This window comes from Rhamphochromis sp. 'chilingali' (genome assembly GCF_963969265.1).
Source record: "Rhamphochromis sp. 'chilingali' genome assembly, chromosome: 4".
NCBI lineage: Eukaryota > Metazoa > Chordata > Actinopteri > Cichliformes > Cichlidae > Rhamphochromis > Rhamphochromis sp. 'chilingali'.
This window is the reverse complement of record NC_137948.1, coordinates 25,825,687-25,848,673: the sequence shown is the minus strand read 5'-3', so window position 1 is coordinate 25,848,673 and position 22,987 is coordinate 25,825,687. Positions and strand designations below refer to the sequence as shown.

Below are 22,987 nucleotides of genomic sequence, written 5' to 3'. Positions count from 1 at the left end.
ACAGACTGTATTGACAGTGTGATAGATCAGGGTGAATAAGAGAGTATCTATAATGCTACAATTTCGTTTTAACAACCCGGACAGACTTTGCACAAAATCTTTCAAAAGCCCTTCAGATTCGATGAAGTGCTTTAGAAAGTGGTAGGCTACTAAATGTTAGCGCTCTCTGTCAGTGCTGTTATCCACGAGGATGAGATGCAGAAGGGGTGTCACAAAACTAAAGCAAAGATCCAATGATGTCAGCAAGTACAACAACTCCTAAAAGACAAATCAAGTCAATAATATCACCCAAAGGGAGCCATACGAACGCGTTTGTATGGATCGCTGTCTCCGTGAGAAGGATGGCACTGTGTAACTGCTTCCACAACTTTATACTGTCTTCGACATCAAAATTAAAACCAGGCTGGTTTCTGTATTTCTTGGTTTACTCATTCTGATCTACATTTTAATCTGCCGGTGATTACAAGAATTCGCTGTGAAAGTCATTTAAAACATGGGAAAATACTTGTTATAGTTTCCACAGCCCAAGGAGAGTAATCGAGACATCCTTGTTTAAATCTGTACACCTCCAGTGCAGTAGTTTCCACATTTTAAAATTCATGATCCTTTAAATTCCTCTTTGAGATTCATAACATTCCAGTGAGCTGTGAGCTTGCATAAAGTTATTAATGTTTCTGTCCTGATCAGCATTGCTGCTCTTTCGTATGTCTTATCATACATTTCACCAACCATCCATCCATTTATCCAGATGCCCCTACCTGAGTCTGGCTCTGCCTAAAAGCGAATTCTACACTCAACAAAAATATAAACGCAACACCTTTGTTACTGCTCCCATTCCCCATGGGATGGACGTAGAGACCTAAAATTCATTCCAGATACACAATATAACCATCCCTCCCAAACAGTGGTCACAAATCAGTCCAAATGTGTGGTAGTGGGCACATCTGCTATATTGAGATAATCCATCCCACCTCACAGGTGTGCCACATCAGGATGCTGATCTGACATCATGAGTAGTGCACAGGTGTACCTCAGACTGCCCACAACAAAAGGCCACCCTGGAATGTGCAGTTTTGTCTCACAGCAAAATGCCACAAGCAATGAGGGAGCGTGCAATTGGCATGCTGACAGCAGGAATGTCAACCAGATCTGTCGCCCGTGCATTGAATGTTCATTTCTCAACCATAAGCCGTCTCCACAGGCGTTTCAGAGAATATGGCAGCACATCCAACCGGCCTCACAACCGCAGACCTCGTGTAACCACACCAGCCCAGGACCTCCACATCCAGCAGGTTCACCTCCAAGATCGTCTGAGACCAGCCACCCAGACAGCTGCTGGAACAATTGGTTTGCACAACCAAACAATTTCTGCACAAACTGTCAGAAACCGTCTCAGGGACGCTCAACTGCATGCCCGTCGTCCTCATCGGGGTCTTGACCTGACTCCAGCTCGTCGCCGTAACAGACTTGTGTGGGCAAATGCTCACATTCGATGGCGTCTGGCACGTTGGAGAGGTGTGCGCTTCACGGATGAATCATGGTTCACATTGTTCAGGGCAGATGGCAGCTGAGAATGTCCCAGTTCTTGCATGGCCAGCATACTCACCGGACATGTCACCCATTGAGCATGTTCGGGATGTGCTTGACCGGCGTATACGACAGCGTGTACCAGTTCCCACGAATATCCAACAACCTCTCACAGCCATTGAAGTGGAGTGGACCAACATTCCACAGGCCACAATTGACAATCTGATAGACTCCATGCGACGATGTGTTGCACTGCATGAGGCAAATGGTGGTCACACCAGATACTGACCGGTTCTGGGTCCCCAGACCCCCCAATAGCGCAAAAAACTGCACATTCCAGGGTGGCCTTTTGTTGTGGGCAGTCTGAGGTACACCTGTGCACTACTCATGATGTCAGATCAGCATCCTGATGTGGCACACCTGTGAGGTGGGATGGATTATCTCAATATAGCAGATGTGCCCACTACCACACATTTGGACTGATTTGTGACCACTGTTTGGGAGGGATGGTTATATTGTGTATCTGGAATGAATTTTAGGTCTCTACGTCCATCCCATGGGGAATGGGAGCAGTAACAAAGGTGTTGCGTTTATATTTTTGTTGAGTGTATTTCCCCACTTTCGCCAAAATGCTTGCTCGCAGATTCTCTCTAATATTCCAAAATCACCTTAAACGACAGTATAAAGCACATTGAGACACCTGTTACTGGATCGTCGTCTTCTTTATCATTACATTCATGTTAATGTTCAGGGGCAGGGACCCGTGTGTGTGGGATTTGTAACTACTGTGGAAAAAATGCACACTCTTGTGTAAAGTCAGAGTTAGCTTTATTGTCAATTCTGCAGTATGTACAACACACACACAGGATCGAAATTTTGTAACCCTTGACCCACTGTGTGTTACTAGAACGAATCAAAGAATAGTTAAGAATATGAGATGCAGACGAAAGTAAATACGTGATATCAAAGTATAGATATGAATTATATAAGATATATTAAAGCCTAAATATAATTACTGATGTCTATGTATAAAAATATAAAGCAGTGTAAAGCAGGCTCATTCATAATGAACAGTTATTTGGACAGAATCACTTATGTATTTTTTAACTACATGAGCCACATTTCTCTCCGTGTTATCAGCAAAGTGCAAAGTCTTAAGCTGTCTCCGACTCATTTGCATAAGCACGTTGCAAACCACAGAAAATCTTTAATGCGATTTTTTCTGTAGTAATAGTTAATGACACCAATTGTAACCGGCAGGCTCTTATTGTAGAGGCTCTTTATTCACCACATCTGCCGAAAGCACAGAGAAATATTTCTTCATTTTGAAAATAATGTAGATGTAAAATAAATGAACGCGATCTCGCTAAAGCATGCTCCAAAAAAGAACCGCATGAAAGTCGACCCATTTCTCAATAACACAAATGGGAGCAGAAAAACCAAAAACCTCTCCTCTTGGAATATTATGGTCTACGTTAGGAGGCAGAAAGCGCAGGGAACTAAAACTAATTAATTTCAGGACCAAGTGACCCTCCTGTGAAAGCCTGCGGCTGTTACAATGCTGCTTCCATTCGCATCTTCTCCACCCCTCCCCATTCATCCATTCATCTGGTTAACTCTGGATTGCCCTGCCAAGACCAGTTCAGTCTGGGATAGCGCACAAACCATGATCGGCTCGTCACATTTTTTTTTCTTTTTGTTTTTGTAAGCACGAGCCAGCAGTGATGAAGACCTCGGAGTCAGCGGTGACTGATTGCGCACGGTCAGTCAGTCAAGGTGCTTAAATTTTGTGCCTGACTGTGGTGGATCGATACCTCTAAGACCCATATTCTACGTGGAAGGCGTGGCTTGGTGTCATCGACACAGGCTGACTTTTCCATATTCATCCCTAGGTTTTTTTTTTCTTTCTTTTCCCCCCCCTCGTCTCACTGACGCGCAATCGGCACCCAACGGCACGGGGCATAAATCGTCTCGCAAGGTAAGCCGCCTTCATCTTTTCAAGCTCTCTTATACTGTGAGATGTTAAATTCGCCCGCAAGGTCAAATCAAACCAGCAAGCATCGGTGGCTTCTGAGGCGCTGAATTGGGGCAAGAGGCTACAGTGCACGACATGGATCTTAATTGGCCTGAATAGATCGTGTGCACCGCTTGCATGCGGGATCTTTCATGTGCGCCGTTTTGCATGAATACAGTCTGTACGTAGTCTGTCCACACTTTAGGTTATTTCTTAACTGCTGCTGGCAAAAGAAGAAGAAGAAGTAGAAGAAAAGGGAACACAAAAAAGCCCAGACACCGAGGCGTTTATTTGTCATATATTTAATAACACCCAGGATATGCTTTCCATAAATATTTGCGCTTTGACAACAGACAGGCAGATGCATAGTGGCATAGCACAAACAACCCGGCTACACCTGTCCATGACCCACACCAGTAACCTACTATTCTGTGCTGTTCGAGTCACACGTTGGGGGGGGGGTGCTCTATAGTGCGTCAGATTATCATGGTTAAAAGAGTGTGACGGGAATATTTATTCTTTAGTCTCGCCTTATCAGATACAAGTATAACCTGGAAAGCTGTTCGGTTTCCCACTGCTACTCCTAAAGAAGAGGATGCTGGTGTGATGAAGGAGAATGCCTCTAGATCAGATTGATGTTGTTACCTTTACTGAGATGAACTGCACTGATCATCAGTGGATGTCACCGAAATGGAAAAGGCCCATTAATGCCACCCATCGAATAATCATTCAGTGTGTTCTTCATTTGCTTTAGAGATAGTTTTCCATGATTACATCCTTGACCACAGCACAGCTCATCTGTCCAACTCCAAAGGGTCACATATTTCAGCTGTCTGCCGAGTGCTGGGTCATTACTTGCAGAATTGGCTGGATACTTTTACACATTCAGGACACAGACTGAGATGAAGCCATTCATCAGGCCTTGGACAAAGAAACTGTTGATCACTGTGTAGAATTTAAAACAGATAAAGGAAAAACGAGGGTGATGCTGGTTATAAATTTACTTGTGGTTGTCAAAAAAAAATGAAACTTTAAATGAGTGATTATGAGTGATTTTCAGTCCCTCAGGTATGTATTTTAAATCTACCCAATTATATTCAACACAAAGATTAAAGGATAATTGACATATGATATTGTTACTAAGTGGCTAGCTTGCCATTGGCAATATCTCACAGCATCACAACATTTAATTAAACCGAGTCAACGGGCTAGCATGGGGAGACTCAGTTCATTTCATTCATTATTCACATCTCTTTGTATGCTGTAATATTCAATTGCGATAACTTCAGCTGATTTATGAATGACACGCTGTTGGGCGTAGTTTTATTTACGGTAGGATTTGTAAAATGAGAAAAACAGCGGTTAGATCAAACGCCACCAGATGTGTGGCATCCACAGTTTTAATCAAAGATCTGTTTTATCTGTAAGCACTTTGAGTCTAAATGTCGCATTGTGTCTTACTACTACTTTGTTTACGCAGCATTTTCTTATCATACTTTTACATTTTCTACATTCAGTGCAATCAGTCAAGAGGTTTAATATGCAAAATGTGATGGATGCTTATAAAATCTCTGGAGTTTCATTTATTTCCATGTTCTGGAAAAATAAATCATGCATCAGTTGCAGCACAAAGATGATGTTGAGTTTAAAGGAGAATGTGGAGATCAATGAACCAAAAACTACCTCCATAAATATTATTATGTTATATGTTAAAAGTTATAAGTTCATTCGATTATTAAAGTTGGAATCACATATTATATTCTTAGTCAGGTGCAGGTCTCTCGCTGTTCTCTGTCCTGGCTGGTTGATAACTGTTGAGTAAAATTGTCTTGCAGAAATCACCTTGGTCTGGAGTCTGGTCTGATTATAATCATCTGAATAAAGGTGTAATTGTTGTGATAAGCTTAATGATTAAAAACTTCAACTGAGTCTACTTCTGTTTTCCTCCTTTAGGAAATTGCAAAAAGTTAATGATAGCACAGCGTGCATCCGTTTCCATCTTTGGATATACGGCAATATTTGAAGACTGAAGCAGTGACTCCGCCATGGGAACTAACCCAAAAAGGACAGTAACAGTCCAGATGGTGCCTCAGCTGGCTGGGGTGGACACACTGGGCAACAAGGAGTCTAATGCCAACTGGGCTAAAGAGCCCAACCTCAAAGTCTCTCAGGTTTGTCCAAAACCCACCCTCAGATCTCCCGACAAGCAGGATAACCTGTCTCTGACGACTGCTAACGCCGCCCCCCGCACAGAAAAAACAGGTTGTAAGGGAGGGGAACCAGTTACCACTGTGTCAGACAAATCAGCTCCAGGCAATGGAAACCAGATAAAATCTGAGCAAGTGTCAGGTGGAGACCACCAAACACCAAACCTGTCTGTAACAGGCCGAGAGGTGGGTGAGGCAGGAGCTGACCGGCGGGATTCTAATGCTAACATGAAAACTCTGAACCCAACCAGTGAAACGGGCACGTATAAGGCCAGTTCGCTGTCTCCTGTTGCAGCATCGGGCGCTGACACGAACAGCAGTGAGTACAAAGTAAAAAACCCAGTTGCACCAGAAGAGAAGCAGGTACGGCTGACACCCTCAGTAGAAACTACAGCACGAGAGAAAAGTAATGAACGCCTTTCTCCGAATGACAAAAAACGTAACGACAGTGATGTAAGGAGTACAGCATCTGAAGTACAAGATAATAAAGAAACCATTTCCAATCCCCAAAGCAGGGACATGGCTATCCCACAGAAATCTAAAGAGACTGGTCATATGCAAGGTTGCTCATCAACGTCTGTTTCTTTACAAGATCCATCAAAACCCAAGCAAAGCATGGAAACTCCGCTAAGCTCAGCCAAAGCCCCATCTGAGAGTAAAGATGCAGGAGCTGGACCAACAAACGAAAACTCACGGTCAACGCGCCCAGAGAAGGAATTTGCAACAGTATCGAGACCGCAGGTCTCCTCAGATAAACACCAGCCAGTGTCCTCACAGAAAGACTCATCCTCTCTGCCCCAGGCGACAAAAAGCATGCAGGCATCCGAGCAGGTGGCTGAAGGAAGCAGCCAGACTGACACAGCTGTCTTTGAAGGGCAGCGGGACTCCAAGCTCTACACGGAGGCTTCGACAATGACCTCATCGCTATCGCCAGCCCCGGTCAAAAAGTGTCATGATATGGAGGTTCAGGCAGTAGCTAAAATGTGCAGTAAGGCTGTGGCCACGAGTCCTAGTCTGCTGCCTTTCCCTGTGACCCACAGGCCAAGCAGTGGTGCAGTCCCAGGAGAGGAGAGCCTGGCTGTAGTCTACCAGGTGAAAAGCGGCACCGCGACTGATCCGAAGTCAGAGAGACTCACTGTAGAGGCACAAATGTGCCCCAACCAAAACACCGGCATGGTTTTCCAATCAGAAACTTTGTCACAACAGCATGACTCCAGGCTAGGAGCCAAGCCTAAAGAAGCGGGCGCAGCTCTGTGCAACATCCAGCCGGTTTATCAAATCAACATTGAACACAGCGAACCCAAGAAGCAAGCCGCAAAAACAGCCACGGCTGAAACTCCTTCTCTCAGATCAGGGATGCCCCCAGAGACAGCCGTTGTTCCTGTGCCTGGATGTGCTGACAGCAACACTGCTGCGCAGGCCCTGCCAAAAACAACGACAACAACGACAACAGCACCAACGACAACAGCACCGACAACAACAGCACCGACAACAACAGCAGCAGCAGCACCAGCAGCAAACACCACATCCAAGTCAGAGCTCACTAAAAATAGAGATGTGAGTGCAAAAGAAAAAAGCAAAGAAGCGGGAAGTAAAGCCCAGAGTAAGGAGACAAATTCTGGCAAAAAGAAGGTGGAACCGGAGAGAAGCGACAAAGAGGACGATCAGTCACGGAAGCAGAAAGGAAAGAGCATCCACGACGTCGTCTGGGACGAACAGGGCATGACGTGGGAGGTCTACGGGGCTTCCGTGGACCCCGAATCACTCGGCTTTGCAATTCAGAGCCACTTACAGAGCAAAATAAAGGAGCAAGAGAGGAAACTGATGGTCCAGACCTCGCTGCGAAAGTCAATCTCTGGTGCTGATTCGCCGCGACATGGCAGCAAGAACAAAAGGAGGCAGCAGAACATTTTCAGGTCAATGCTGCAAAATGTCAGACGGCCCAACTGCTGCGTGCGCCCCCCTCCCTCCTCCGTCCTCGAGTAGCACAGGACAGAGGTAGCCATTGTCAGACTCCTCCCATTTCCTAGAGGTCAAAACGTTTTCCCTCCCCTCATCAAGATTTTCAATGCCAAGTGAAACATTGACGCCGATCCCTGTAAGTAAGTATACTGGAATGTCGTAGCATAAAAGAGTCAATACTTGTGATGATGTTTGTGATCCAACAAGGTAGGAAATAGAAATATCAAATGAAACAAACAAGAATTAAATAAAATAAAAAACTTATTTTTTAGAAATCAATATGAGAGAGAACACAGTTTTTTAATAAAAATAAAGAAAACAAAGGAAAGGAAATAACAGTGAAACGCATGTATTTCAGTTACAGTGACAGTTGTATGACCTAATATGAAGTCCAAACCTTCACAGCAAGAGGCACTGATCATGGGATAGACATACTAACTCACTGTCAGGATATCTGTGCAAATATATTCAACCGACGTCTCATCGCATCTGGTGCATTTGATATATGTTCATGAGGTGTTTTCGTTTGTTTCCGGGGCCCTATATTTATCAGGTTGCTGTGTTTTCTTTTCTTTTTAGTGAGTACTTAAAGGGGGCACTGTATGCATACATGTACGCTGTTCGATCTCTGTTCTTCTTTGGTTTTCTATTAAAGTAAGCAAAAAAATGCGTTGACTTTTACAACGTCATTTCTCACTTTTCGTGGGTGTAGTGTTTCTGTCCTGGTGATTCTTTTGTTTTGTTTCTAAAGGAGATTCCACGTGTAAATCGAATGCAAAAACATTTATTTCGTCAGGACTCACACACAAGAATAAACGGTTTTGAAAATAAATATTTAAAAGACTAAATGATAAATCAGAGTAAAGATGCAGTCCTTAAAGAGAGCATGAAGTACGTTCAGAGTGAAAGATTTGCTCCAAACTATAGGCACAGGTTTTAGTTGAGCACTTGCAGAGGAGGAATATTAAAGGGCTTGTATCCACCCCTCAGTACATTTTAGGGGGAACGTCTCCCCATGTCCATGTCCTGAAATCTACAGCTATGCTTCCCAGGAGGAAACTAAGCCACTATGTTTCCTCCTGGGAGTCTTGGGTAGAGTTGGGGTCCTTATGTATGGAGACTGCAGGTTTTCTCTGTGCATGCCAGCTGTAATCTTCAGAAACATGCATGTCTTCTGTCACTGTGCTTTTACCAAGTTTACATGTGGAGTTGGTCCTCGGTGGCTGAATGTATTGAGTATTAGTTTCCCTTTAGCTTCCCTGTATTGATCAATAAGCTTATCTCTTTCACTGACAAGGTATTTAATGCTTGAATATTCAAAAATAAAATGTTGTGGGTTCAGACAGGCAAATTTTAAAACCAGTACTTGCTGTAGCATAAATTCTACACTTTTTGTGTGAAAGAAGGTTTTAAAGAAACAACAACTACAGCATGACTCAGAGTAAAATAAATAAATGAGCATAGAGTGATATATACTATTTTAATCTGAGGACGACTTCGGATGCTGCATAAAAACCTGCTAAAGTCAGAGACACAAAGCCAGCCGGCGTAAGAAGACGCAGCAGTGACTAACTGTTTCCTTTTTTTTCAAAGAGGGACCTGATGTTGAAGTTTTAAAATAAAGAGGTTGAAATCAGAAGGTGTTAAAAGTGTACTCGCGGGAAATGACAAATTTCCTTTGCCTAGCTATCTCAATTTTTTTTTATCTTTGAATGGATATAAACATGCAGTAATACATCCGCAGCAGTGAAGTGTCCACCTTTGATGCTGCGGAAAATATACGCTCGCCACTTCAGGGCCTCGGCTTGTTGCGGCCTGAAGTCTGAGTCAAAGCACAGATTTAAAAGAGATTGTTTTGAGAAGAACTCTTAATGTGAAAACTGATTTTTATCTGCATTTACCTGAAAAAGAAACCGCTTTATTACGAGCAGCTGAAACGTCAGGTCAGTGGCAGGATAATTTTACCGTTTTTGAAGAAACAGAGAGAAAACAGACCTGCGGGACACAAACAGATCTGACTGTTATCGGCTGATTTTTAAAACGTATAGCGACTCAAAGGGAGTCATTTCTGGAAAGTAAAATATTTGAATAGTTTAAATTGCCCAAGGGCAGGCTTTGGGGTCAAGGGAAGTCGCTTTGTTGCTTTTAACTCCTAAAATCTGATCATTTTAGGGCTGCAGGGCCTTGAACCAGTTTGTACTTTCATCTAAAGGTTTTGCAGCTGTTTTGACTCAGTTAAAAAAAACAAAAAACTCACGCTTTGGTAGCAGATTAATCATTTAGGTCCCAGAAAACATGGCAAACATTGGCTATTTTCAGCTTCTGAAATGTAAGAATTCAGTTCAGGGTCACATGGGGGTTGAACACCAACAAGCTGTCACGGGGCAAGACGTGTTTTCCTAAAACTTGGGGTAATGTTTGGACAAAACGATTCATCTGCTTCAGGTTCCAAGAATTTTTATTTTTTCTTTATTTGCTAATATTGCACATTGGATGATGGAGTGCCGAATGCGCATAATTGCAGAGATCTCTGTGTATGATTTGCCTGCACACCTAACTGAACCAGCTCTGTCCTTTGTGTGTTCTCCAGCCTTTTCTTTCCAAGGCCCTTTCTAAAACACTTCAGAGTGAATTTACTGTTTTGAGTGGCGTAACACTGATTTCAGGCGACTGCTCTTACTTTCTTAACAAGCACGTCTCTACATATTAACGTCAGGGCGTGATAACAAGAACGAAAAAGTCCTCTATGCCCGTTGTGCTGTGAAATGTCACAACCTGTAAAGAACAGCGCAGTGTATATCTGTCCCACCCAATACCTGACTGGATTTTGTGAAACCAAAGCTCTTTCCACAAAAAACAAAAACAGGAAATCTGTTTTCGTCTTCTGCTACAGCGCTGACTGAAAGGTGTCAAACCAAACTGTAACATCGTTTCAGATTCCAAGTTCAGTCTCAGGCAGTTGATGCTTTCTCTCTCCTTTCCATCAAGTTCAGTTTCACACTCTTACATTTCTGTAGGCCTGGTCACCAGCCTTAATTCGTATTCTTTCACCCCGGCTTTAATTAGCCACGTTTCAATTTTTAATAACCCCCTACGCACTGTGTCATTATGACCGGTTCCTATTTGGAAGTGCAGATTAGATTTGGCCACAGGCGGTGGGTAACACTGGGAAAGATTTACAATGACAAGGAGCACGGGGAGAGATTTCAAAGTGATACCACCCGCTGCTGCAACTAAAAGAGGACAGAGTTTAGCATGCCTTCAGTGTTCACCTGTTTGGCTGCACTTGTTGTGACCTCCGTGGGTGTTTTAATGAAATGTGGCCTTTTTCCTGGTTTTAAACATGTTAATAATTCTCTTTTAAATACCAAATAATAAACATGATGAACACTGAAGCTCTGTTTACTACAGAAAGTAGGACTCTCAACAGTTCTGACTAAACACAACCAAAATCCTCAGAAAATATTTTTTTTCATCAACAACTGATGACTCATCACAAAAGATTAAGCTACATCAAAGGATGCTTAAGCTCATAATATCTGTTAGTTACATTCATTGGTGTTCTAGATCTTTTCTAGAGAAATATATACTCTCACCAGCAGTGTTGGTCAAGTTACTTGAAAAAAGTAATCAGTAACTAATTACGATTACTCCCCCAAAAAAGTAATCCCGTTACTTTACTGATTACTTATTTTCAAAAGTAATTAATTACTTAGTTACTTAGTTACTTTTTAAAAACACGATTTACAACCTGAAATAGGTGATAAAGCGATAGATCTTTCAGCCCAATTCTACTTTTTCTGCATAATCCATCATACAAAATGTAATCAAATGGAAAAGTCTCTTTTTAAAACTTGTTTTATTAGTTTTAACCTTTTAACTTTATGCATCAAGCAAAAATTTAATTATATGCAACATTCTCTGACTGGAAGAAATTTGTTTAACATTTAAACTTATTTTCTGCACATTCCAGCACATAAAATATATATATTTTTTGTGTGTTTAAACTCACTCTTTCAAATAGATGCAAGTAGAACACATCAAAGACTCAGCGGTCCTGTTGCTCTATTTTCACCTGTAAAGCAGGAGCGGGGTAGGCGGAGGTTTACCCTGGTGCAGGTGTGCCGCAGCGGTCAGTGGAAGAATCCGCGAGTTTCTCTGTGAGTTTCCCATTACGTCGTAGCGCTCTCGGTGCTTGCTTGGAAGTTTAGGGGTTTTTTTCGCTGTAAAAAGAAGTTTTCTTCCCACGCACAACGGACACTAATGTTTTTGTCACTTTTTATGGAATCAAACTCAAAGTAAGGTCAGTACTTCCACGTTTTAAACGCTGCACGCTCATACTCTCTCCCGCACTCGATATATGATCCATTGTTGATCTGCACACAGCTGTTGTCATGAACGTCGCACTCGCTTACGTCACTGTCATGAGACATTCTTGCAAAAAAATCACGGTTTTAGTAACGCAGTAACGCAGCGTTCCTACGGGAAAGTAACGGCAATCTAATTACCGTTTTTGCAATAGTAATCCCTTACTTTACTCGTTACCAGAAAAAAGTAATCAGATTACAGTAACGGGTTACAAGTAACGCGTTACTGCCCATCTCTGCTCACCAGTCACTTTACTAGGCACATCTTGTTAGTACTGGGCTGGACCCACTGTTGCCTTCAGAGCTCCTTTAATCATTTGTGACAAGGATTCAACAAAGTGTTGGAAATATTCCTCAGATTTCGGTCCATGTTGACATGATGGCATCACACAGCTGTTGCAGATTTGTTGGCTGCACATTAATGATGTGAACCTCCTGTTCCACCACATCCCAAAGGTGCTCTGTTGGACTGAGATCTCATGACTGTGGACTCACTGTGATGTTCAAGAAACCAGTCTGAGATTATTTGAGCTTTGTTTGGGATCTGGTATCCTGCTGGTCATAAAGGGATGGACATGGTCAGCAAAAACTCAAAGGCTGTGGTCTCATGGTCCTGGGCCTTCAACTCAGTTTTTGTGTTTATGTTCTAAGATCTATATTGGTGTCTCTTGAGCTCAGTCTTCTCTATTCTCATCTCTGCGTCTTTCAGCCTTCCCAGTCATGTACCCATGTCTGCACTAACAGCATTAACGCTGATTATTAATTCAGTCCTGCGTTTTTGGGTCCACAGCTCTGCCTGTCACACACCTAAACCTGTGGATATGACAAAGGTGCATAAATGATGCTCATTTACTCCAAAGTGTGCAAAGAAAATATCCTCCACACCCTTACACCACCAGCAGCTAGCTTGGACCGATGAAATGAGGCAGGATGGATTTCATGCTTTTTTCCAATCATCTATTGTCTAGTTTTGGTCCACGTGAACTGTAGCCTTAGTTTCCTTAGCTGATGTGAGTGAATCCTGTTGTGGTCTTCTGCTGCCGTAGTTGGATGTATGCAGAGATGCTCTTCTGTAAACATCGGTTGTAATGAGTAGTTATTTGAGTTACTGTTGCCTTCCTGTAAGCTCAAAGCAGTTTACCATTTTCCTCTGACCTGTGGCACCAACAAGGCATTTTCAGTCAGTGTATAGAGAATAAAGAACGCTCTGTTTACAACCCAGAGATGACATAAGCAGTTTATGAAATACTCGGACCAGTTCATGTGGCATCAACAACTATGACAACTATGGTGGTCAGTTTGAAGTTCAACAGGTCTTGACCATGTCTACATGCCTAAATGCTTCTGCTGTGTGATTAGCTGATTAGGTATTGGCATTAATGAGTATTTGTAAGAGGAGTCTGGTGATGTGTATCTGCCATTCTGTCGTCATGTGTGTCATGAAGTGCAAAGTCGGACCACATTTTCACAGACTGCATAACATCTAACAAAGTGCTGGTAGAAACACTGGTGATTAAGGCGACAGCACAGCCCTAACGCACAGCTTGGTAGCGAAATAATAATCTCTCAAGTGTTACCACTTAACGAGGAAACTCCCAGGCTGTGTCATAAGCTAAAATTAAAGACTGGTAGTCCATGAGAAGAAGGAGTCCCTCTGTTACAGCCCTAGGGTCTAACCTGATTCCTGCTGAGACTCTGAAACTAGTGTGGCTGAGTTGACGAGCTGAAACCGTGACACAATGTTTCAAGGAGGAGAAAAAAAGTGGCATTTCTTCTGGAAGAAATTGAGGGCAGCGGCAGCAGCAGCATCATTTTGGAGCTATAATTGAAGTCCAAGATAAGTTGCAGTGGTATTGGGATTTGAGATCTGCTCACGGTGACCCAGTTAGCTTCATAAACACACAAGAGTCTCCTGTTCATATAGAAACTCTTACAGGAGCCCCGTGAAAGAAGCCATTACTATTATCCAGACCATCACAGGGATAAAATATGTCCTCGTCATCATTTGTGGGACATTAGATGTGCTCTTATCTTGGGGATGAGCGCTAATAATATTTACAGATCATATTTAGAGATTGTGGAGTGAGTAATTAGTGGTGGCTGCTGATCACAGAGAATTTGTGACAAATTCATCTCCTTTCCTTTATTATTGAGACAATATCCTTAAAATAACGTCAGAAACACCAGAGCTGTGACGCACCATTAGCGAGTGTGTGAAAACAGCTCGTGTATATATATATTCAGACGTGTGAATGCATTGAAATGTTTTGATCAGGTGAATTCAGGCGTTTGAATACGTAGAAAACAGGAGATCTGTAGCTGTGCACAAAAACTTATATGGAAAAGATTTGCAGAAGTAATTGATCATATCTGAGAACACAGAGAAGATGTGTATCTAACTTAGATCCTGTATCTAACTTAAATGATAGTTTGCAGTGCAACGATTGCCATCACTCTCCACTAACACTGCTGCTGTGTTTCCAGTAACTTAACTGCAAAGCTTTGCTGTGAAACTACTAACCTTTGTGCAAATCTTCTTTATGCACTCACATATTGAAAATTATTCATGCAAATCTTTTTCACTTGTTCACCAAATATCATATACAGTTACAGATCTAGTCAGAGCCAAAAAAGCATCTATTTGCTTCCTTTTTTTCAAAAATATTCAAACACTTACTCAAACATATTTGTACACTTACACTTTTCAGTATATTCATCGTTTGTTTGGTTTTTTTTTTACACATGCCGGTTTGATGATAAACAGCTACAGTACTTATGACCTTATTTTGCTTCCATTCTTCCTGGAAAGTTTGCCTGACTATCTCCATTTTCAGCCGTTTCCATTCAGTTTTTCGCCGCCAACTTTCATCTCCGTGTCTCTCTTTGTCACTGTGCCCACCCCCTTTCAACTCCAGCTCCCCATTTCCCCTCTCTCCCTTTCTCGCTGCAACGATGATATCATAATGAAGCATATAAGCCAGTAACAGTGCAGTAATTAAAGCTTCTGCTGGCTTCCTCTGCTCAGAATATTTCCCATGAAAATGGTCTCCCCCGCCCTTATTTATCCTCGTATTGTATTATCCAGATAGCTGGAAGTGAGGCTTGTCCTCCCGATGGCTGATCGGATCCCAGTGGAATACGTGGCCTACATTTATCTGCGGTACAGTGTTGGCCTGCACGTGTGATCGAACAATCCATGTTTCCTGTGCCTCTTTCTTTAAACTTCGCTGTTCTGTATCTGCACCCCGTCCTTCGCCTGTCTTCTCTGCATATGTTTGGATGCATTTCAGACCTCATCATTGATTGCTTACTATTCAGCTCACAAGCTCATGCACTGGTAACCTTTCAACAGTGCATATACTGTATGTGCAGAAAGGGGAAGAGGAAAAAAAAAAGAAAATACATGCACACATACTAAGTCATTCACACAAAGGTCACCTTTCCTGGCTTCATTATGGCTGACAGATGTGCCCATAAATAATCAGTCTCCTGGTGGAACCAGAAGATCCAAAACAAATACTGATAAAGATGAAGCACAGAGAGCGGCACCGGTGCCGGAATCATGCATGCACAGTGTCATTAATTACTGATAGTTTCATCAGCAATAGGTTTCTGACACTGCAGCAAAATCATCATTCTGCCTAAAGAATGATATTTTTTTTACCCCCATTTTCTTCTGCATCCCCAGGGAGAGATAAGCAGCTTTTGTCACACCGTTGCCTTTTGTAAAATAGAAGGAAAGTCCTTATCTCGAGAGAAAATGAAGTGTTAAAGGGGACCAGCGGACAGATTGATTCAGATTCAAATACGGTCAGACTGAATTTAGGAGATGATTTCGATAAAAACCCAATCGAGCGTCTTTGTATGCATGGAGATTCAGGCCAAAATGAAGATCCCCATTGTGAAACTTATTACCTCTAACCTCGGTGCTTTTGTTACAGCACGGCCCCTGTCACTCTGCGCTCTCTGCACCTCCGCAAAGGAAGTTAATCCCATTGTCTGCTTTACCTCAAGCAGTGGAGAAATTAACTCTTTTAGGTCTGTGAAAGCAAAGTTTTGGATGGACAAAACAGTCACCATTTGGAAGAGTTTCAGTTTATGTCTGGATCAAGGCCAATTTATCAAATGCATTTATTGGGCCTCTAGCTGTGCCATTATTTCTACCAGGATTGTGGCGTAGGAATATCCGTTCAATTTAACAGACAATAGTCTGAACATCTGTGTTTCCCAGGGACAAATTTTATAGATTTTGATGGCCTTTTTTAGTGCCACCAAGAGTGAAATATCTTAACAACTAGGCGCATTACAATGGAAGTTTATAATAAAAACTAAATGTCCCCTCACGATCCATTTTAATAACTTTGCAGATCTTCTGTCACTAACAACACATCGACTACGACTCTCTTTCGTTCCTGAAATGTCTCACCGATCATGAGAGACACCTGTGGATCTAAAAACTGGTCAGATGGCACTTTTTTTGGAAAACTTTGATGTGTTGACTTTTCATCTGGTTTTATAATCAAAACTATTAAGAAAAAACGTTTATCAAGTTCCTTAAAAAGAAAACTAACATTCAGAACAGAGGAGATTTCCATCACCCTTGGTTGTCCTTTGTTTAGTGCTTATTAGCACATGCATGCTAACACCAAACCAAGAGCGTGAACATGGTACATATTACTGCAAAATGTGTTATCGTGCTAATGTGAGCATTTAGCAGATGCACAGCAAAAGGAGTCCAGCAAAGCCTTACCAGTGTCCAACGTGGTAGCTGTACAGCTCTGATAGCCTCTGCTTCAAGGTTTATTGCTGATTAAAATCTGTTGACAAGCAGGGAATTACATGCTGAGTGTAGTGTGTGGAAGAGCTATAAATTAAACATGCAAGATAATGAATTTTCCTCATGAGAACTCCAGCTTTTTGATTGTGATGACCAACTAAAATAAAACAATCCTTGCATGCATGTAAATTTCCTTCTTTTTGTCAGAGGTTTTGCCTTTTATCAACTATATCAGTGTTTTTTAAAGATGGAGTCCTAATGACCTGTTGATTGGGGAAGCAGCCACCTCAGTACTCATTAACTTTCTGTTACTGTATTATGTGATACAAATTTATGGCTCTAACATATCTATAGGGCTGGTGTGCTGCAATACCACATCTGACTGAGCTCAAGGTCCATCTGTGGTGTTAAAGTTTAGTTATGGTCCTCAATGTGTGGCCAATAAAGGGGTGAATTGTTGGACGAGGCACCGTCTCCTGCAATGCGAGGAAAATGGATGTGGAGAAGGGTCACAGACGTTCCCAGGGTATGAGCACCCTGGAAATATGTCTGATATTTATCTTCGTAGCAATGACCGGCGCCTGCATCGGCCTTGTGGTCATCTACTTCGTTGACAAAGCTGACTCTGAAACAGAAGGTGAGTGTTTACACCTGCTGAAACACACCGTGCTCCCTTTTAATATCAGCATTTCCCTGAGGTACTTCAAAACGAGAAGCAATATTGTGCTGAGGATTTTCTCAAACCTCTTATATACTTGATTATGTTCTTCTAAAATAAAAATCATAAATCATTTTTTTAACTTAGTCCTTATTTATGATGTAAATTCCAACATTTTTTAGGCAAATTTTGATATTCACAAGTTTGGTGTGCTGACCATGAACATGTGTGTGAACATGTTGCATCTCGTAGCTCCTCGTGGAGATTTTGCAGAGATTGCTGATACATAATAACATATCTTTATTGCTGGTAAATAACTGGTCAATGATTGTTCAGTTGTTGATTTGAACAAAGCCAGTATACAGAGACATGCCAAAGTGAATGTACTGAGCTAAAATTCTCAAAGCATCTAAAATATCTGAAGTAATTATTGCAAAGTACAAAAATAACCAACATGCATCATCATAATAATGATTTGATTGCATCTGCTGTGTGTTAAATGGACTGATTCTAATATAGCACTTTCCTGCTTGGGCATTCTGCACCTACGTGCTTTCTACCCAACATTGCTTCTCTAACGAACACACTGAGAGCAACTCAAGGTTCTGTATTTGCCTAAAGATACTTCAGCTACTTCACAGGCAGTAACTGTCATGACGTCACCCATTGGGTTTGGACTAATGCTGTTTTTGGAATTTCCTTTTAGGGTACAGCTACATTCAATTTTTAGCCAATAATAATTGGTTAGCTAGCTGCATTCATAAATTGCATGGGCACAATGTAAGAGATGCTCATATCATCTAAACACAACAGACTGTACCATACAACAAACCATGATGTTAGTCAGAAAATCCATTAAGATGCTCCAAAATACTTTAACCACACACACACACACACACACACACACACACACACACACACACACACACACACACACACACACACACAAACCTGTGAATCAACACAGCCAGGCCTCTAACTCCAGTATATAAGTAGATGACTTACAAGAAAAAAAATTCACCCTACTCAGAGTTGTTATAAGTATCCATAGAGACCAAAACTGTTTTTTATACCAGGCTGTAAATATATATTCTTAATTCTAAAAAGTCAGACATTTTAAAATGATGGACTAACTCAAGAAGCACAGAGAGGAAGTGGAGCTCCAAACACTTTGGTGTTGGCTTAATTTTTCAACTCTGGAAGTTGCACCTTGGCCCAGACTGAAAAGTATCTCAGCAGCTATTATATTATAAACTGTAAAAATATTATTAATAAAGTTTTTTTCCCCTTTTTTTATATAAACATGCGTATAAAACATTTTTAAAGCCATTAAATTATTTGTTTTTTACAAATACCTTAAGAACTAATCTCACGCTTAACTGTACTGAAACGTAAACATGCAAACAGAGTAAAACCTTCAGTTGTGACCAAGTTAACATGCTGAGATCAGCATTTAGGGCAAAGTACAGTCTCACAGTGCAGAAGGGCTGGCTGTAAGACTTCCACGGCCTTTTCTGTAGCAAATACCGGAGCAGGAAACAGACTCAAGGCAACAGAAAATGTAAGACCAGTGCTAATAAATTGCTGTTATGGAAATAAAGGTAAGAAAAGCCTACATGAGTTTTTGCTGATGTGAAAAAGTAAACAAGTCATGCAATGGTTTTTACAGGGGCTTTTACTTTCTGATCCCTAAGAAATTAAGCCACACACAAGAAAAGGTGCACAAACAGGAGCTCTCTGTATCGTAAAATGACTGTGTTTAATTTTATTGCATGCATCATCACCACTGCAGCGGTCCTTACTATAATACCATCCACAGACACCATCTCCTCTATTTTTCCAGAGCTCCAGTTTAGCAAAACAATCACTCATTCTGGCCTTAAGCGTGAAAAAAGAAATTCAATAGATGAAAATGGCTGCTTTGTGAAAGCAGACACATTTAAGCTGACTTGTTTTGTCTTTGGAGAATGAACCCTGAATTGTTTGTTGAGATGCGTAAAGTGGTGATTATCAGCAGAAACAAATTGATTCTTACGTTACTCATCAGTTGGTGCTTCGCTCCTGAAAAACAGCTGTCAAATAAGAGTGCTGCACATTTGACTCTTTGATCAGGAATTACTGTATGATTATTATTATTTTCCCCTGGTCTTCATCACTTTAACAAATACGTAAATCTCATGAAAAAACTCTGTTACAGATGAGTGTTTCTTTTGCACCACAGAAAAAAAGACGCCGTGACCGAAGCTTCTCTGGCAACAGGCACAACACACAACACTGTGGATGCCACACAGTGTCATCAATGCTGTCACCAAGGCTTCGACTTTAAAATCACATGCCTTTATAGTGTTTTTTAATAAAAAGAAATTCAAGTGTTTAAGTGTTTGCGCGATCATAAATGGTCATGCCTTTACTGACAACACACTTCAGTCAGCGTGTTGTAAAAATGACTGTCATATCATTTTATTTATAACCAAATACCTGAAAAATAACTTATTCCAGTCCACCTCAGTCATCAAAACACAGAGACGATGACACTTACAAACTATTAAGCTGAGCAACAAATTAACTGAAACCTGTTTAATCTAAAGGAGGATTGAATAAAGAAACGGGATTCAGAGTCAAGAAGTGAAAACCCCAAATCCCTGGGTATAAACCCCACAGTCTTTAAGGAAGGATAATTGCTTTAGCAGGTTCCTGGTTTGCACTGGGTATAAGAGCACAGCAATCAGCTGTCGCAGTCAGCTCAAAGGCTCCTAATGCTGCAATCTACAAATGAATCCAGGAGCTACAGAGTGCACAGGAAGAGCGTTTTTTTGTTATTGTACAGTGACTGTTGTTGTGATTTGCCTCCATATGAATAAAAATGAAGTGAATAGAATTGAACGGTGTTTTGTTAATTGATGAAGGGTGGCTGTATTTCAAATGGAGATCATGTTGCCATGATTTAAAAAAAAAAAGAAGAAAAAAAAAAGATGGCTGAGCTTAACCATCTGATGTATTTCCAGGGCTGACCTTAGGGTGTGGGGCTCCTCAAGAGCTGTCTGGAGAGTCGGGCACCTTCACCAGCTCAAACTACCCCAGCAGCTACGACAGTGGCCAAAGCTGCGCTTGGCACATCACCGTGGACCCTGAGAAGGTGACAAGAATCATCATTAGAGCGCTTCCGATCTTCAGCCTCTCTTTAAATTATATCACCAGTAAAATTAGAAAGAAAATTTAATTATGCACTAAGAAAAGTTGAAAAACAAAGAACAAACTCCAACAAGAGTTTTTATCTAAAAATTTTAATCAGTTTTATCTTAACATCTGTAATCCTTTTAATTTACATATTCAAGAAATTACAGTGGCTTATTATGATCAGGTTCAAGCAAAGCAGAGGTGAGTTTTCTCTGTAATAGTGGCTCAGAAAACTCCACAACGCTTCTCTTGAGATGATTTCACGGTTGGTCTTGGTTTTGTAACTCCATCCATAAAAAGGCTTTATCAGAAGTTTTTTTTAAAAAAAATAAATAAATTATTATAGTTTAAAGGGAAAAAATTTCCAGGCTTCTAAGTGTCTGAAATGATTTTCCTGTGAACACCAGTTTCAGCACAGTCACATTATCTCTCTTTTTAGTTCAGATCAAAACCATTTACTCGTGTCTCTATTTCACAGTCTTTAACGGTGCTTCTGTCTGCTGTCTGATCAGCAGAGTTTGTCACATTACTGTTATGGAAACTGTCTTATGTGAGGCCAAGCAGTAGAGGACAGCTGGGATGAGTGCGGTGGCAGCGGTGTGGACAGATGGCTGCCTTGTCTCCTTCATTCTCCTCAGCTTTCCTTCTCAGACCCAGAGGACAAAACAAATCTTTGATCCTTCTTTCTCTGGCAGCACGGCTGCCCTCCTGCATGCCCGACACAGTGGCTGTTATCTATACGCATCTCTATTTCTCTGTATTTGAACACATAAGCGAACATAAAACCTGCTCTCGCACGCGTGCACACGTGCACATTCAGAATTCACACCGAGCTCTCACGCTCACCTATCTCTTCAGCAGCGCCTTCTCAGATTCAAAATAGAAAGATGAAACACCTCTGCGTGTTTGTGTTGCAGGTGATCCATTTGTGGTTTGAGGAGTTTGCCTTGGAGGACACCCAGCTCTGCACAGCAGACTTTATCACACTGCAAGACTCAGTGGGAATCATCGGTAAATATCACACATAAATTCCAGCCTTCCGGCAGGGTGGGGGATAGGAAATTATTTTTAAAAGATGGTGTTCAGTTTCTGGACAGATGGGCATCTGCCCTTTCAAGGCTAAGGGTTTCATCTCTCCACGGGCAGACTCAGCTAGTGAGCTACACACGGTCACGCTGGTTCAGTGCACATTACTCAGCACTAACTCCAACACTGTTTTTAACCACACAGCAGAGTTTATGGGGAAGGAATAATATCATGAACTTGGATTTGGTGTTGCCAGACTAGGGCACAGATTTAAAGAATGGGACTATATTTGGGAAATTAGGTGGACAGGTTGACAGATGAGTTCAGGCAGGAGTCTCTGTGGACTGTGATGTTTGCAGATGACATTGTGATCTGCAATAAGTCCAGGAAGCAGATGGAAGAGAGGAAGTGCGCACTGGAGAGACATAAGCACAACTGAATACATGTGTTTGAATGAGAAGGAGACAGGAGGAGCTGCCAGGCAGGAGGAAAGAGGGAAACTCACAGGGTTTGTGAGACAGTTGTGAGACAGAGGAGGATGCTAGGTGTGTCTCGGGAGAGATGGAGGCCTCCCTAAAGGGAGCAGCTGAAAGACAAAGAAGAAGAAGTGAAGTAAAAGAGTAAAGTCAAATATATTTGGCCTTAGGGGAAATTCTGTATTTCATATATATATATTGACTTTAAAAAAAAGTAAAATACATGAAAAAAGATCAAACCTGATGAGGCTGCAAATTGTAAAACCATTTCATCATACAAAGAGTTCAAAGAGGTCTGTAAATGCCACCTCTGTGAAAAAAGGAGATAAACATATCAAGTGAAAGCACTCAGAGATAAGTGCCACGGATAATTTGATCTGATAATCAAACTCTGGCGCTTCTAAACTTGCTAAATGCAACACTGAAAATATTCCAAAATATGATTAATTTGCAAACTACAATTTGTCAAGAAAAAATATGAAAAAATATAGAAATAAAATGCAAAGCTTATTCAAATCAGTGTCCATTGTTCTACTGTAAGTCTTTAACACTACAATAAAGCCCTCATTTATTACATACATATTACATAACTCAGTGTCATTTGTTGTGATAAACTGATGCGAAATAAACAGCTTTAAGTTCAGTTCAGTTCAGTTTATTTCAAACATGTGCCTTCACAATCATTACAAAATATCATTTTTATTATTTGTTTAAAAAGGAGTAGGCAGTATATACTTATTTGTCCCTACCCCCTCAAGTCATTCTAATCTGACATCATAATTGTTAATAAGTGCTA

General features: G+C 41.3%; 2 protein-coding genes across 2 annotated transcripts in view; both read left to right on the top strand.

Annotated features, from left to right (window-relative positions):
* The first annotated feature begins 3,165 nt into the window (after positions 1-3,165).
* On the top strand, positions 3,166-8,322 carry gprin3b (GPRIN family member 3b). The gene is made up of 2 exons (XM_080880556.1): positions 3,166-3,505; positions 5,495-8,322. Exon 2 carries the CDS (start codon positions 5,587-5,589, stop codon positions 7,732-7,734), a length of 2,148 nt encoding a protein of 715 aa, XP_080736682.1. The 5' UTR covers positions 3,166-3,505; positions 5,495-5,586; the 3' UTR covers positions 7,735-8,322.
* Positions 8,323-17,424: 9,102 nt separating this feature from the next.
* LOC308395007 (ovochymase-2) overlaps positions 17,425-22,987 on the top strand; it is a gene marked incomplete at its 5' end in the record, with an annotated part of 34,549 nt that continues 28,986 nt past the window's right edge. Inside the window, 3 exons of the mRNA XM_080879658.1 lie at positions 17,425-17,491; positions 20,518-20,648; positions 21,607-21,700. Coding sequence (XP_080735784.1) covers positions 17,425-17,491; positions 20,518-20,648; positions 21,607-21,700 — 292 coding nt within the window. The remainder of the gene's footprint in view (positions 17,492-20,517; positions 20,649-21,606; positions 21,701-22,987) is intronic.